Here is a 17,667-nt window from a genome sequence, read left to right on the forward strand (position 1 = left end):
ATTCTACAATTCTGTGGTTTTATGAGTTTGGATCTATCAGTATGTTTTTACTTCAAAACAGCTGAATTTTGTGCTGATCCTGAATAATGGTCTGTGAAATGCAGCTGCTGCTTATTTTCACACCTGTTACTATAGTGAGAGTAATAACTGATATGAATCTCAAAGATGAAAGTAGGGAGAGGGAGAGGAGAATGAGCCTGTAGTTCAGACTATTACTTGCACCCATCTTCTTTCCATCAAGTGTATCGGGTCTGCACATTAGCTAGAGAGATGTACTGTATTAGCAAGGTGTCACACTGTTCAGATGCTGTAGGGAGCTGGCAGTTTGCAAAAAAATAAAAATGGTTGAGGCAAATCAGGAACGTGCTGCCATCACAGCTTCTCTTACCTGTGTTGTATGGCAGCGCCTGTGAATTGGCAGGTTCTGGCAAGATCTCACTTCTCTGTTCATGGCAGCAGCGCAGGTGGAGTGTCTGCAGGAGCACTGCCTCTTGCGCTTCCGCTGCCTCAGGTAACTGCTTCACCCCACTTCATGACTGAGCCAGCCCTGTAGTTACTAGTAGAGTGGACATCTTGAATCTGAACCCAAACAAAACTGATTGGTCCAGAGTGGATTGTGCCTGTTCCAGCTCCTAGCAGATAAGTATTGTTATGTACTGAAGTTCTCACCCTGGGCCAGCAGGGGGATACTGTAGATAGTTTTCATTCAGGTCCGCATGTGCAAATAAGGGATTGAAAGTGACATTCAGTGATTGGATAGTTACAGAAAATGGTTACTGTTGCGTTGTAGTGGAGCTCTATATAAGCAGGCTGGCTGAACCCTTCAGTTCAGTTCTGTTCTGTTCTGGCCTGTGAATAAACAAGAGCTGTTTGAAGAATCGCTGTGTCATCTGATATGTTCACCCACAACTTAACAAGTATACTTCACTTGTGTCTTAATTCTATTGTGTTGTATGTTTGCTTAGTACGGAATGTGAATCTGGTCTGGGACCGTAATAAATTTCATTCATTCATTCATTCATTCCCTTGTGTCTTCAGCAATGCTTGTATCACAGCCCACGTCTTACCAAGTGGAACCGTGGGAGTCAGCTCCTAGGGGTTGAGGGATCTTTGGATCCCCAATAAAATATTTGAGGGGGCCGGGTCCCCCAAAGTTGATGGGCATTGCCATTCAACTGCTGTGCGTGCACGGTGTCATGTGATCAGTAATGTGGGTAGGTCTTACTGCCCCCCCAATATTTTATTCAAGTTAACAAACTGAATTTTCCCACCATTGCTTTGTGTGCCCTGTGATCTGAGTTATGAGCTCCCTGACTGGGGTTCATATATGGGCGCTGCGCTATGTGTTGGTGCTTTGTTACACCGTATATTATACTCTGTCATGGTGACATGGGTGTGACTCAGTCTTTGATTCAGAAGCAGCTTTTAAAATTTCTCCCCTTATTTGCACTATGTGAGGGGCTGGTGTAAAGTTAGATCATTTGGAGAGCATGTGGGATGAAGGGGCACAAGGTATATGACACAGGATATATGACATCTCCATCCTACCTGCTTTCTTCCCACAGCTGCAGCCCGTCTCCCGCTGTGTATCTTCAGAGGCAGAACAACTTTGTTCTGATGGCATATCTGAGATGTTCCTGCGGTATACCTGCTGTTGCATTCTCCTTGTATATGAGCCCTTTGACAGCTCCATGGACCTCAGCTGGCAGATTGTCAGTACAGAATGTGGCTTTTAATTACTTAATTAATTAATCAGAAAAAAATCTGCTGCCATATGAGTTTGGAGCTACTTTTGATTTAACTGATCAATCTACTAAAAGTTTGGTAACCCTCCTAAAGTGTTACAGTTAAAACCACACACTGGAAAGTTTTTTTTAAAAAAATTGATAATATTTTAGTCATTTATTTCTTCACTTATCTTTTGGGGTGTTTTGCTGAGCATGCTAACTGAAGGACTAAATTACATGTTTTTATTACTTAGAAAACAACAGGAATTATATAAAAAAGCATTTCTACCAAGCATTATAACGATATACAAATACACCTCTAGTTTAAATTCCCCATATCTTTTGATTGTATGCCCCCCTCCCAAGTGCCTTACAGACCCTGGAACAATTTAGACAGAACTTTAATGCTATTTTATATTGATGGGGAATTCAGAGTACAAATATATGCCGCAACTCAATGCGCCTACAGATTCACAGCAAGAATTTTGCTTAAGGCAGATAAAATATGGACTAAGATTTACTGAATTTTAGCTTGCAATGGAATATCACGTTTTTGACCTCAAAAGGCCAACCATATCCCACTGTGTTGTTTACTGCAAATCAGCTTGGGATTTCTCCTGTGTTAAACATAGTTTAACACAAACATAGTTGACTGTATGAGAAGAGAACAATAAAATAAAAAGGTTATTTCTTTTATTTACTGTTGCACCCAATAAAAGGTAAAATATATTCTACCCGGATTGTAGCATTTCATTTTACAGCAAACAGGTATTGCTTGAAGAGCCCCTATAAATATTATGAATTATTTACATACAGGATGCAAAAGCTGTAAATTGTTCAAGTGGAGCATGAATATTGGATTTTGAGACTTTCCATCTTTTTTGTTCTCCTGGAAAATATATTGTTTAATAATCAAACAGAGTTAAAATAATTAACTTTATGCCCAATGAACATACAAAAATAGAAGTTGTAAATATTCTAGGTCATTTTTTTGACCTAAAAATGCTCCTTGGACTGTGGACTGCTACTCTAGCATTAGGCTTTTCATATTTTTTAAAAGTTTACCTGAAAGTTATTTGTCTTAAATATTCAAAGTATTTCACCCCCCCTTTTTTTTCCTTTGCAACAGGAAGGATCGACTGCTTAGGTGTTCTCAGTGCAAAGTTGCAAGATACTGTGATGTACGTTGCCAGGTAATCATTACTCTGATAATTAGCTGCAAATGAATAATGCAAATATGTTACCCTTTTAGCCTTGATATTTTCCCCATTAACTCTTCTTAAGATCTAGGAAATTGGTTGTCATGGCCAGCAAAAATTATACATACATGCACATGCACAATGAATTTTTTTAATGGTACAGTGTCATTATGTTGCATTTTAATGCAACTTTATATATTTTTATGTTCTGTATTTGTTTTGGTTTTGTGGTTCTTGGTTAATTTACTTATGTACACTGATATATTGAATTATGTTACTTAAAAATGAATTATTAATATTAGTAATAGTATTCTTAGGTTTTGAATGTGAAATTTGCTTTGCATTTTTTATGTTCTGGTTCTTTTTTGCTAGGATTTGTTAGCTGCTTAGACAGTTCTATTGAAATATGAAGCAGTATACAAATTAACTGTAACTAAAAAACTAAATAATACTTAGCCATAACAAAAACCAAACCAAACACCTGCCTAAAAATGCAACCAGAAGTAAAGCACTATGTTACATTGGCCGGACTTCGCCAAGTTAAACTGTTCATGCAAAATACACACAAGGTTACTGGGTTCTTTTGCAGCAGCAGGTGCAGCCATGACAGTGCCTAAACTAGGAAAGGCTATGCCTGTTTGTAAGCAGTCCGTATTCACGATGTGAATGGATTCAAATTGGCAGTGATCATAAAGATGTGATTCTAATGTCTTCCTAACTTTAAAAAGCACTGCTAAGATTAGAAGAATGAGACACACGATTTTGTGTGATGTTGCATATTTCATCTCCTTGCTCCTTTAAAGGCTGCATAAACAGTTGATCATCTCAGTGTCACTTCTAGCATATTTTAAACTCCTTCCCAGCATTTATTTTAGGAACAAAGCATGTCAGATAAAGGCTGGCTTCAAAGAACAATTTTAGTTGGCTCGGGAGGAACATGCCAGTACACCTACGTTATGCAGAATGATGTCTTAATGATTAGAGACACGACTGTTTATTTAGGGTGAAAGAAGCTGGATTCATATAACCTTTGTTTTCTGGATACTTTGAGTTACAGTTATATTCCGATAGCTCTCGCTTTGTAGTCCATGCGAAGCAGCAGATAAGTTAGAAGGGTGAACTTTCAGTGAAGTCCAAAACAATCATTTGTATGGGGGAGTAAAACCAAGTTGAGAGTGGGAACTTTTCACAAAAACTTGCACCGTAAGCTAAATGCACCATCCGCCCTTTCAGCAGTTTTTGAGAGATGGCCTGGTTAAGCTTCTGTGCACAGCTTCACTTTGAAATGGCTTCCTAGCATCATGAAGTCAAATCTGTTTGGGTATGTGAATTATACGAATATACCTTATACTTTTTATTATTATTAAAGATTTTCTTGTTTTACAGAAGTATGTGTAATGTCTCTCGTATTTTTTCCATGTAACATTTTTACAAATCAGTTTCATTTGTTGAGACATTAGGGGGTGGAGGGGTGGAGGGGGGGGTAGATGAGTGGGGGTGGGGTGGGGTGGCGATGTTTCTATTTTGCTTAATGTATGTAGGGTTTGGTGTCAGCGTTGCTCGTGCAGGTTCTCTGCTGTTCATTTGTGTTTCTTTGGTGGTGAGAGAGGTTGGAGTTGGCCTAGGGTGTGGTTGTTTGTTTGTGATTGGCTGTGGTGATCTTTGTTTTCGTGTGTGAGTGAGGTGGGTGGGTGGGTGTTTTGGATCAGGTTGGCCATATTGATTTGTATGCTGTTGGTGGATTATTGTCATTGTCTTGTTGGGCTGTGTATGTGATAAAGCCATAAAGGCGTCTTCTTCTGTTTGTCCCCATGTCAGTTTCAGTTTATTGGTTAATTTTTCTAGTAGGGCTATTTCCCATACTATTTGGTACCATCGGTCCATGCTTACTCCTGACAGGTCTCTCCAGTGTCTGGTTATGGTGTTTCTGGCTGCTGAAAGTAGGTGGGTTATGAGTTCTTTGTGGTGTAAATGGGCATTGTTGTCTTAGAAGGTGTTTATTAGGGCCAATTCTGGGGTGATGTCCAATACTTGCTTAGTTATTTTACATATTTCTTGTATGGGAATATACCTTATACTGAGTCACACCTTTGGTCCATCTAGCCCAGTAAAGTCTGGCAGGGGTGCTTCTAGCTTCATATCAACAGCACTTTTAGCTGGAGATGTTGCAGACTGAACCTGAAACCCTGACTCTTTCCTCTGACTTAAGATGTTGCGACATCTTCACATTGATTACATGATCTCAGAGTGGCCAGAATTGTGTTGGCAGAATAAAGAAACCACCCCTTAAAAATAATGGTACACGAGGATTCACCCATTGGGTAGTGAACAACGTACAAACAACTCTGGAAGGTGTGCACCGAGGGTTGATTTAGGGGCCATTTTGGCTTCTCTAAAAATACTTTTTTCACACTGAAAATATTGTGACCATTTGGTGCAGGCCTAGTTCAAAGAGACCAAGGGTGAAATTAAAATATGAGCTGTATAATTTTAAACCACTATTTCATGTGCCAGAAACAGAAATGCTTTTTGTCCATTCAGCTGCTCTTGCAGATTTGTGTGTAGTGGCACTCCTTAATCCCATGTCATGCCTCTTGCTTCTGTTGTCTGCCTTCCTGCCAGCCTCTGTGCAAAACCTTAAGCAGAAATCTGGCATAGCAGCAGCAGCAACAACGAAAACCCAGAAAAATCTTTTTGAGGTAGAAATCAAGGGACAGTCAAAATTGGAGGCTGAACATAAATATTCTGAGGAGAGGATTACTGATTCCATTGGGCCAGGATCAGAGTTGCTGCAAAGCAGAAAGCTCCACTGAAAAGAACGGCATCTTACAAAAGGCAGAGATTTGTTCCTATTCATTTTTCCATAGGAGATCAGATTTAGAGAAAAATAAGGGGGACCTGCCTGACTACTGCTATTTGAGTGTTCTAGTTAGTCAGCCCTGCCTCCAGGACAATCCATTCCCTTCCTACCCTGTTTTATGTACCCCTCTGAAGAGTCAGTCAGCTTTCTGTGACCACTGAATGTATGTGATCAGTCTTCATCAGGCTAGTTCTGGGGTTCCCACTCTCTTTAGGAGGTATTTTAGATGCCCCCCAAATACCTCGTTTCTGCTTAAATGGTCTGTTTTGTCTACTTTAGGGATCCACACTCACCTATGAATGTAGGAAATTGGATGATACAGTGGTATCTTGGGTTAAGAACTTAATTTGTTCCGGAGGCCCGTTCTTAACCTGAAACTGTTCTTAACCTGAGGTACCACTTTAGCTAATGGGGCCTCCCACTGCTGCCGTGCCACTGGAGCACAATTTTTGTTCTCATCCTGAAGCAAAGTTCGTAACCCGAGGTACTACTTCCAGGTTAGCGGAGTCTGTAACCTGAAGCGTCTGTAACCCGACGTAACCACTGTATTGGTACATATCAGCTAGATTCAGCTAGAACCAGAGCTTTCCAAACTTTTATGTTGGTGACACACTTTTAAGACATGCATCATTTTGCGACACAGTAATTCAGTTTTACTAGCAACCCAGAGGTTAAACTAACCCCTTTCCAGGCCCAGGAGGAGCACGGTGAGCATTTGTGCAACATACCTACAGAGTACAACACTCCACTGTGTCGTGGCATACAGTTTAGTTTTACATAAACAAGCTTAACCTCCTCCTGTGCTTATGAGCTACCACTTCCCTCCCTCCCATGCAGCTGGGAAGAGGAGTACGGAAGCTTCTCCTTCATTAATTGATTATTCACAGGTCTCACCTAGATCTGAAATTGTGGTTAATTTTACCAGCAGTTCGTTTCAAACAAGCAAGCTTCACACACCATGGTTTGAAATTTGCTTGTTGGAAGCTAATCATAGTTAATATCGGCCAGTTTGTTTGTAGTTTTTTCATTTATTTATTATAAAAACAGACAGGTTGCGGGGGGGGGGGGATAATGCAAGAAAAAATTGTTTAAAAATAATAAGTTGTTACAATTGCTGATAAGGAAATATGGGGAAAGGAGGTATAGTTTATGATTACAAGGTCTCTAAATCAAAACAATTACAAATTTCTATTTTTGAAAAGATAAAAGTATCAATAAACTAAATTCAGACATTTACATAGACCTGTGGGATATAACACTCCAGTTTGTATATGAAATAAAATTAAATCAAAGGGTGAAGAAACAATTTTGAGCACTTTGGCACCTGGAAATTTTTAGCTAATGTGAGATTTTTTTTTAATAATGCTGATTTACCAAGTCTTGACATAGTCTAATAGTTCAGATTATTGAAATCAAAGGTCTTCCCAAACTTGGCAGTTCTGGCCTAGGCTGCAGTTGAAAGATGTGAGATTAGTTCCTTGTTATTCAGATCTTGACCCAAATTTACAAATTCAAGAGAGTCAAACAAGGGGAGGGGATGAATTGTTTGCCTGGTTATGAGTGAGATCTCAGAAAATACTTTTGTCCAGAATTCCTTTATCTAGGTGCAGTTTCAGCACATGTGTTGGTAGGTCCCAGTATCCTGGCAGAGTAGCTTAGTGTGGTCTATAAAACAGTTGAAAGAAGAAATGTAACAATTATATAGGGAAGTTGTTAGTACTGTATGTGGGTTGTGTTTTTTTCTGCGCACATAGTTTCAGTTAATTAGTCAGTGGGGTGAAATTTTGGCAGAGAGCTTAAAATGGAAGGCCACTTTTTATATTACAGAAATAGGGAAAATATTTTCATTTAATACACAGTGGTAGAATTTTGCTTAAATTCTAATATGTCTCCAAAATCCTACAAAGTCACTTATACTGAGGTTTGGGTAATATGCAAAATTATTTAGATATAAAAGACAGATGGTTGATCAGCTAAAACATTTAAATGGTTGGTAGTTCTAATAACAATTAATACCTTACTGTAAAAATAGACCGAGTGTTTCAACAGCATTTCTTGCAAAAACCATATGTCCAACTAAAATCAGTGGCTTGGATCCAAATATTCTTATGCTTGCGCAAAATCACTTTTTTTATCTGTGCACTGGTCTCTTGCAGTAATAATTCATATTTATTATATTTCAATATCTGAAAAGTTTACCGGCAAAATAACTTCTGTTTTATCGCAACTTGTAGAAAGAAGCCTGGCAGGACCACAAACGGGAATGCAAGTGTATTAAGAGCATTGAGCCTAACTTCCCCCCAGACTCAGTGAGGCTTGTTGGCAGGATCATTTTCAAACTAGTAAGTGAACTTTCTACCTGTGATTGATCCTTGAAAAGGTGTCTGCCCTGACTGTGGCTGAGGAGGCCTATATTTCACAGAGTTGTTATTGCTTCTGTTATGTACTGAAGTTCTCACCCTGGGCCAGCAGGGGGATACTGTAGATAGTTCAGGTCCACATATGCAAATAAGGGATCGAAAATGACGTTCAGTGATTGGATAGTTACAGAAAATGGTTACTGTTGCGTTCTAGTGGAGCTCTATATAAGCAGGCTGGCTGAACCCTTCAGTTTAGTTCTGTTCTGGCCTCTGAATAAAGAAGAGCTGTTTGAAGAATCGCTGTGTCGTCTGATATATTCACCCACAACTTAACAGCTTCATAATAGCTCTTGTTGGGGAGAGGCTAGAATAAGAACTGGCCGCCCAAGTTTCCCTGTGCTCCTTGCCGAAGCAAATTTCCTTCCCTGCCAGTGAGAGCCTGGCATATTAATGACCTCGAGTGGAACTTCTTGAATTGACTGCCTACGTGGATGTAGGTAGCTTCTGCTCATGTTGCATTATCCTCTGCAATTGGCAGCAGGGATGAAACTATGGTGCCATCACTTACTCGACTTTTAAGATACATGCATGCAAAAAGGCAGAAAACGGTCACATTTGTGTGAACCGCTTTTGTATTTATTACAAATGTATCCTTAGGCACTGGGATGGAAATGCAGAAGCAGAAGGACAGACTATACTTCAGAAGAATAAATTCATAAGTAATACATGTCATAAAATGCAAGCAAGTTGCACCAGAATAGTAATATGAGTAAGCAGCATTGAAGTCCTGACTGAATCAAACTTGCTGTAAAGGTTATAATTGCTGGAATTTGTGTACTTAGTGCTGGCTTCAGAGTTTAGTCCTTAGCTTGATCTTAGACAAATCCAGAAGTTGTATGTTTACTCATAGGTAGTTTCAAAATTTTCACAGCTCAGGGAGCTATGGGAGGCTCATCGTCTGACATCAGTTTCAAGGGAGCTTCTTTTGCACATGTTCACAAATGTTGCATATCAGTAAAATAAATACCTTGTTTCAGTGAATGAATTCAAAAAGGTTTGTAACAGCCACCTCAGCTGTGCTTGACTCAGTGTGGAGCTCAGTTCCACTCAGTGTGGAACTCAGTGGAACATATGGGTGAAATGTATTCTGCAAAGCAAGGTGTGAAAATCAAGAGAATAAGAATAAATGAGTTGTAACTTACAACAAAATGCTACTAATGTTTTCACAAACATGAACAAGAATGGATTAATGCTATTGATTGCTCTTTTAGTGCTATACATAAAGTATTAAAAGAATGATTAAAAATTGAGTTAATGATTTAGTCTGCCATCCTTTTAATTCATTATTATTATTATGCTCACCAGTTAAGACAATCAACATGTCCATCTGAAGAGCTCTACTCTCTTTCTGATCTTCAGTCAAGTAAGTGGACGTTAGCCCTACTTTTTTGTAAATGCTTCCCATGTTTACTGTTTGGCATCCTGAAATTTAATTTCCTCTTGGAACTTAAATCTTGACTCGACTAAGTAACACCTGAGAGAAGAGCTAGAAGGATTGTTTTTTGAGTTTGTGTTTATGGTTTTTTATGCTAACTAATATGTTTTCATTTTTGGGTTGTACAGTGCTTTTGGATTTAACTTCAGAAGTGGTCTAGAAGAAAAATACAGACAATTGGAAATCAAAGAACAAATGTTTCTGGCATTGTGGATAAGCAGCTCTTCTGTATTGGAATCCATTTATTCACACTGCCATTGGCATCTGATTGTCCTTTGTGAGAACAGGGTGATGGACTAGTTGTGCCTTTGGCCTGATCCAGGCTCTTATGCTCATACGTAGATTACTCTAATATTTTGCGAGCTTCTTGGTAGTTTGTTCCATCACCTTCTTGAGGATGCCCTATACTACTTTCAGCCACTGTTGAATGATGGGCTGATGAAGGATTTTTAGGAATATATAATCAGTACTCATTATTAAAGTGATACCTTGGTTCTCAAATTTAATCCGTTCCAGAAGTCCGTTCCAAAACCAAAGCGTTCCTAACGAAGGCATGCTTTCCCATAGAAAGTAATGCACAATGGATTAATCCGTTCCAGACTTTTAAAAACAACCCATAAAACAGCAATTTAACATGAATTTTACTATCTAACGAGACCATTGATCCATAAAATGAAAGCAATAAACAATGTACTGTACTTTGCAGCTTTGATCCATTTGTGCAGTCACACAGTCAATCAATCAATAGCTGAACAGGGTTCCACACAGTCACAAAAATGAAAAAAAAAAGCCTGAAACAAAACCACAAAATAAATAGCAAAAACAGACAGATCTCAGCGTAGCTCTCAGAACAGAAGCGTGACACTCAAATCTGAAGCGTAACACTCAAAACGGAGCATGTTCTGCTTCCTATAAAGGTTTGCAAACTGGAAGACTTACTTCCGGGTTTGCAGCATTCAGGTTCCAAGTTGTTCGACTACTAAGCCATTCAAGAACCCAAGGTACCACTGTATTACTATTAGTATTAACGATAGTAGTAGGTTTTTTTTTTACTACCTTTCTGCCTACAAGAGCCCCCATGGCAACATCTTATTACAATCCAAAGATCATTGACCTGATTTTAATTTATTTCCAAATAAGCATGCTTAAAATTGCACCACAAAGGTAGTATTCACATGTGGCATTTAAATCATTTAATTTTTTCCTGCATCTGCCTAGAAATGTCCGTTTTATTTAAAAGCAAGTTTTCTTCTTCTTTCTATCCTGCTTCCGCAATATTCACCATCATATGCACAGATGGTGGGAATGGGGCTCAGTGGTCCTTTTAGTATAACACGTGAAAAAAGGGGCTGCATACACTATTCATAGCCATACTTCTTCCAGCGTTTCATCTTCCCGGAAATGGAACAATTTAAATTTTCTAAACCCCAGAAAATTAAAACAATTTGTTTACTCGATATCATTTCACTTTTTACTTCCTTTGTCTTCAGCGTGAGATGGGAAAGTTAGCTCCTGATCACTTGCTGTGAAAACTCTTCTGGGACAGTTTTTCTCAGACAATGTTTAATTCTGACATCTTGGCCAGATTCCAGTCTGGATAATTGCCCTCTGTTTTTTGATTCTCTAAATTCTCCCCAAAGTTTTGGACGGATATATTATTCTTGTTTGCATCTGTCCTGAACTGAAATGTCCCCCACATTGCATTCTTAAATGGTTTCTACTCTCCATCCCAGAGGTGGTTTACTTCAGCGATGGGTGAAGTTAATACTGTCTGCCTGTCTCTGAAATAAATCAATAAATTCTGCAATGTGCATTGTGCTCCTTTGGGCTGAATAGGTTCTTTAAAAAGATATAATATCCTGTTCTTAAAATGTAAAAACGGAAGGAAAGAGGACCATGGGGCCACTTCCAGGGGAAAGCTGTAATATGAGCACACAAGTATAGTAGCACTACATTTCCCTAGGGGGTGTATAGTTCAATGTACTTTCTTAAGGCTTCCCCCTTCTATAGACAGTGAAGTGGGGGAACTGGAAACCTTCCTTGCTAACCTTTTTACAAAGCAGCCTACAACACCAGTGCCTCTGGATATTTTGGATCCCTTTTGCGTAATACTCCAGGGTGGCTGATCTTAGGAAATTGTGGACCCACTCCATTTAAATGCAGCACTCTTGAGATTCCTTACACTCAAGAGAGCTCTATCCCGCTGGTTAGGAGGAACAGGAGGTCTGTGGCGTTCTCCCCATCCACATCCAGCCTTCCCCTCTGATCAGTGCCAGTGCATGAGTAACTTGCACCAAACAGTGGGGAGAGAGCTGAATGGGGATATACAAGGCGCAAACATAATGTGTGCAGGATCACGCACAGTGTTAATTTTTCTGTGTCATTAGATCTGGAAGCAATTCTGGAGCTCTGTTATTAGTTAGTATAACTGTACATAAGTAAATTAGTTGGTCCTTTCCCATGGCCGGTCACCCCCGTAGTGTTTTAAATGGTGGACATAATTCTGCACCTTTCTTCATAAGATTTGAGAGGAGCTACAGTTTACTTTTTTATTAGCTGTGAGTGGTAAAGAAGCTGAAGAAAAAAAACATATTCTTATACCTTAAATGACAAAGATTTCTTTCAGTAGTAAGGCAAAGAATTCTTTTCACTAGACGTTTATGCTCGATTGCCAAGTGGTTTCCTTCACACTTGAAACCCTGTGTGCCTTTTCTGACTTTAAAAGCATCCTTGGACTAATGTACAATTACTGTAATATCTAGTTTGGCTCAAAGACACTTGGTTTCTTGTTTCTTGTTTCCAGATTCGGTACCACAGAAATCATAACATGTAAATAATTGATCGGATCAGCTTTCATTTCCCCCCTGGCCTAATAACTCGGTTTCCAATAAAATGTGGACCACTATGAATAAACTATGCATGGATATTATATTTTTTGATTTGGACCATGTCAGTTAAGATGTGGTTAGAAGGTTGCAGATTCTTTTAAATCATTTCCTGCTACAGGGATTCAGTTTGCAAAGTGGGGATTTTTTACGGGGTTGGGTCAAGAGAGAAGCCTGCCAAAGGGGCTAGTAGAAGTTGGATTCCTGCCCTGACTTCCCTGGCAGCCAGTCTAGGGGTGGGGGTCATTCCTCAATACAGTGGGCTTGGGGATGTGGGGGCGGGGAGAGGGGAGAATACCCCCAAATTGGGCAGATAATTTTTCCTAGTGGGGCTCCTGCTCATTGAAGGTGTCTCTGTCTGAGTTTTTGAAACCCCCGCTTTCACCTCAGCCCCCTGCATCACAGTGACCTCCTAACCATCAGTGAAAGGTTTTTGGCTGATGGGTGAAAAGGTTCCTAAAGGGAAGAGTGGACTTCCACTAGTTCCATCCTTTGGGCTTTTCTCTGGATCCACCCCATGGTTTCTCTGTTAATACTCGCCATATTACCTGTCATATTTAGAGATAAACATCCAATACATTCTTATTACATTAACGTGCATTTTTATAGGCTTTGAATTCCAGCCTTCCATAATTTTGTTAAGCTCTTCTAAGGTGTTATCCCCATTGTGTATTATAAACAGGTAGTTTTAAATACAGTGGTGCCTCACAAGACGAAAAGAATCCGTTCCGCAAGTCTTTTCGTCTTGCGGTTTTTTCGTCTTGCGAAGCAAGCCCATTGACGGAGTAGCGCTATTAGCGCTATTGACATTTTAAGGGCTAAAAACGGCTTTTTAAGGCTTGGGGGATTAGCGGTTTTGAAAAAGGGGTTTTGGAGTAAAAAAAACCCCCCGAAAATTTTCGTCAATTTTCGTCTTGCGAAGCAAACCCATAGGGGAATTCGTCTTGCGAAGCACCTCTGCAAACGGAAAACCCTTTCATCTTGCGGGTTTTCCGTCTTGCGAGGCATTCGTCTTGCGGGGCACCACTGTAGTATTTTCTGAGGACTGATTTGAAGAATGAAATCAACCCAAGTCCTCTTCTTCTGCTTCAGGGTGACACAAAACAGATAATCCAGCCACCTGCTTTGCTATTTTACAAATCTTCGGACATCTTTTAGTTCCAAGCTTTTGAGCTATCATTCACACATTTGCAGAGTTTAGCAACAACTACCTGATGGTGAGAGGTAGCAATCAACAAATAAAATGGTACATGCCTCACATTTTGTATCTTTGGGGTTTGAAATATATAGACCATGGTTTCCCAAACTTGGGTCTTGAGCTGTTTTTGGATTATAATTCCCATCATTTCTGACCACTGGTCCTGCTAGCTAGGGATGATGGGAGTTGTAGTCCAAAAACAGCTTGAGACCTGAGTTTGGGAAACCCTGATCTAGAGTGCAAATCTGCCATTGGGCAGACATGAAGATGTTGGTGGAAGTTTCTGTTCACCCCTTGCTTTATGTTGCCTCCTCTAAAGATTTTGACAAGTTAAGTGAAGAAATGAAAGATGGTCTTGGGCACCTTGCAAGGACTCTGCAGTTGTATCTGAAAGTGGAGATCCAAGAAGCTTCTCAGCTGCCACCTGCTCTAGATATTCTTCAGACCTTCGCAAAAGTAAGTGTTAAAACTAGATTCCTGGCAGTTCTATCATTTCCCATGTCCTTAATTTTTGTGTTTCATGCAAAACCGTAATATATTGCCATACGTCAGCGTGAACAGTAAATGTTATGTTCCACTTTGGTAATTAAACAAATTCTGTGCCTGGGAGCAGTATCATTTACTTTATATATATATATATATAATTGAATTCTTTGTTTTTAATTTAAGCAGCAAAGAATGGGCATATTAAAAATGAGAACGATGATAGCATAAAATGCTGATATTGAAAAATGACTTGGAACGATTAGAGACAAATTCTATCCACCATAAGGTGTTGCTTTCTGGAAAAATGATCTTATGGTTCATGCTTCGCATTTTTCTTTTGAAACCTGTATATTTCTGCCAAATAAAATCTGTTTGACAGATACATTTATATTTTGTGTTTTTTCTCATGTTGATATATGATGATATGTTCCACAATATATCGGTGAATTCCAGAATTAGCTACGTCTGGCCATTCCCCCCCTTGATAAACCATCTGACACTTATATTTATTATAGGCAAACACTACTATCCTTGCTGTTGCCCACTTTTGGCCTTAGTTGAAGAGATGGCTTCCAAGAATAGTTTCGGGATCTTTTTTATAATAGCCATTCATTTTTCGTTCTTCAGGCCGACTGTGCTGCAGAAGTTTTCTGGTGTGGTTGGCCTCTTAAAGCATTACTGATTAGCCTTTTTGAATAGCCCTTCTTTGGCGGGAAATTTCCTGAGATCTGGCCCGTGGGGAATTTCCCACAGCTGTTGGGAAGCGCATGTGGCCAGGCAGCGGAAACTGAAGCAGGAGCACGAGGGTCCACAACTGTAGCCCCCCTGGGAAGCGATGAGCAGCTACCGTATTTCAGAGTATCTATTTATATCTGGTTACTGGATATATTCAAATCAAAATTGACAGTATGCTCTAAAATGGGCAATTGGTTAATCTTTTAATGAGTTTTTTTAAAGAGTAACTTTTACTAACAAATTCTCAAACTACTGCTAATTTTATAATTCTCATTATTTTACAACTGATAAGTCGAAATAAGTAGGAACACTGCCATCTAATTTATTAGAATTTTTTTCAGTGTTTTAAGAAAATTCTAACTGTTTCAGTGATGGCTCAGAGTTTAGTAACACTGCTATTACATATTCCTGGCTTCTTGTTTTTTCAGTCTATAAATTGCAGTCTTTATTTGAGAGTGCAAAGTAGATACGTATTATTTAATCCTGAAATATTAATGTCCTGGGATTTAGTAGTTACATAATCATAATAAAACTGATGGAATGCGGTGTGAGTCATATTTCATCCACCAAAATTGTGGGAGGAATTCAACATTCCGCTATGTTCCATGTACCGTCAGTGCAAGCATTTCAGCTTGTCAGATGAAACAGTCTCTCCCCCCCCCCCCCGTCATTATAGCAGGAGATATATATGTGGAAGAAGGGCCTATGTATTTCAGGGGCATTGTTTTGTGGGGTGCAGTGTATGGGTGAAACATTATGCCCAAGTATATCACTTTACTATTCCCCATTGGAATGAATGAGAAAATGTAAAGAGGGGTGTTCCTTTAGAGTTTGGCTTAAACTGCTCCTAGTGACAAATGGTCAGTTTTCCCCTCCAACCCCATTTCCTACCTTACAGTTTACTGTGTACTTTAGAACTCAGTGGGATCCACTGAGAACTGTGCTAACTATTTGCATAGCCCCACCCTCGATTCAATTTCTGGGTGTAAAAGAAAGATGGAAACAGCTTTTATATATACAGTGGTACCTTGGCTCTTGAACTTAATCTGTTCTGGGAGTCTCTTCGACTCCCGAAACCATTCGAAAACCAAGGCACGGCTTCTGATTGGCTGCAGGAGCTTCCTGCACTCAAGCGGAAGCTGCATCGGGTGTTTGGCTTCCGAAAAACGTTTGCAAACTGGAACACTTACTTCCGGGTTTGAGGCGTTCGGCAGCCGATTTGTTTTGCAACTGAGCTGTTTGGGAATCAAGGTTTGACTCTAATTTGCTGTGTCTCGGTTGCCACTTGTTGAGCTGCATCTGTTGTGTTTTAACTATTTTCCAGGTTTTAAACACTGAGTTGATATAATTTTATTAAGTATAATATGCTGATAAAAATGATTTGTGTGTAGCTATGGAAGTCAACCTTAATGAATCTCATTTTTACACTTTGCTGCAAAACTAAATGCAATGAAGATAGTCTTTTCAAAAGAAGTGTGCAAGTGTGCAGGTCTTACTATACTTCGCAAAATTACTTTTAATCAATTTCCTGCCATTTTTTTCCTCATTTATGCATCCAGTGTCCACTATTTGAATTTTTAATTTTGCTGTTCTTGTGTTGTAACTTGTATGCCGTTCATTTAAGGGGAATAGCTTGGGAGTGACCAGGGAGAGGCCTATGGAGACATCTTTTTCTGAGTGATGGCAAAAGCGATGGCAACTGGGTTTTCCTGCTCTTTTCTTCCTTTTATTTTCAGCTTGTAAAAGCAGAATTTAGTTGGTTGCAAGCAAAGGAAAAGAAATCTTTGTTACAGAAGTCAAGCTTACAGGAACCATCAGTCCTGTTAAGAAGACTTAGGCTGTTGCAGTATTGTGTATTCACTATACTATGTTTAATATACTGACCTTCTTCTTTTATATGAATGACATGGAGGTTTAAGGCTCATTATGTCATAGAGAGCAATTTATTAACTTTTGAATGAACAAAAACAAGGAAGACTTTCTGTGAGAGAAGTGAAATCCCATGTAGCATTTCAAAGACGTGTTGTGAGTTTTACATGGTGCTAGATGGACTCATGATTTTTTATGAAAGTAGTACTACCTGTCTGTGATATCCTGTTGTAATATTGTTTTTCTGACTTTGCAACACATTCTTTTCAAGTTCACTGGATGCTTGCTGTAAGCCTAGCCTCCATCTTTTCCTTTCTGATCAATCAGAAATTGTAGAAAGCTACAGTTGAAGGTCAGTCATAATCTGTTTGATGCTGTTACTTCAAGAACAAGAAGGAAGAGACAAGAAGTCAAAATAGAAAAACAAGCAGACCTTCACTGAGGTGACTAATTCCTGACATTTTCTAGAAAGAGATTCTAATGAAACTAGCTTAAAAAAAGTAAAAATTGGCTCCTTAATTTGCCCCTGTGCTCAAGAGAGTTTTGATCAGATATGACCAGAGGCTAAAATCAGTTTTGGAAAATATATTTGAAACACATCTACAGAAGGTCAGTGAATACATTTCAGTTTATGAATATCAAAGAGAAAGCAAAGGCACATTGTACACAAATGAATGTTGTGGAAGGGAAAATACAAGGAGCAGTGTATGCAGGTGAAATAAAACAGAATGATTAAATGGAAAAGCAAAACAGAATACGAATATGCAATCTTTTTAAAATCATCTTTATTATTAATTAACATACACTACACACAATTAAACACAAAAAACCAAAACACAAGCACTAAGTTGCT

At 39.1% G+C, this 17,667-nt stretch overlaps 1 protein-coding gene across 2 annotated transcripts in view; it reads left to right on the plus strand.

Moving 5' to 3' along the window:
- SMYD3 (SET and MYND domain containing 3) overlaps window positions 1-17,667 on the plus strand; it is a 333,084-nt gene that overhangs the window by 32,630 nt on the left and 282,787 nt on the right. For both annotated transcript variants that reach the window (XM_083432247.1, XM_083432246.1), the window contains exons 2-5: window positions 2,857-2,920; window positions 8,021-8,128; window positions 9,512-9,569; window positions 14,044-14,180. In XM_083432247.1, coding sequence (XP_083288373.1) covers window positions 2,857-2,920; window positions 8,021-8,128; window positions 9,512-9,569; window positions 14,044-14,180 — 367 coding nt within the window. The remainder of the gene's footprint in view (window positions 1-2,856; window positions 2,921-8,020; window positions 8,129-9,511; window positions 9,570-14,043; window positions 14,181-17,667) is intronic.

The sequence above is a fragment of the Podarcis tiliguerta genome, assembly GCF_965153285.1.
Source record: "Podarcis tiliguerta genome assembly, chromosome: 3".
In the NCBI taxonomy this organism is placed as follows: domain Eukaryota; kingdom Metazoa; phylum Chordata; class Lepidosauria; order Squamata; family Lacertidae; genus Podarcis; species Podarcis tiliguerta.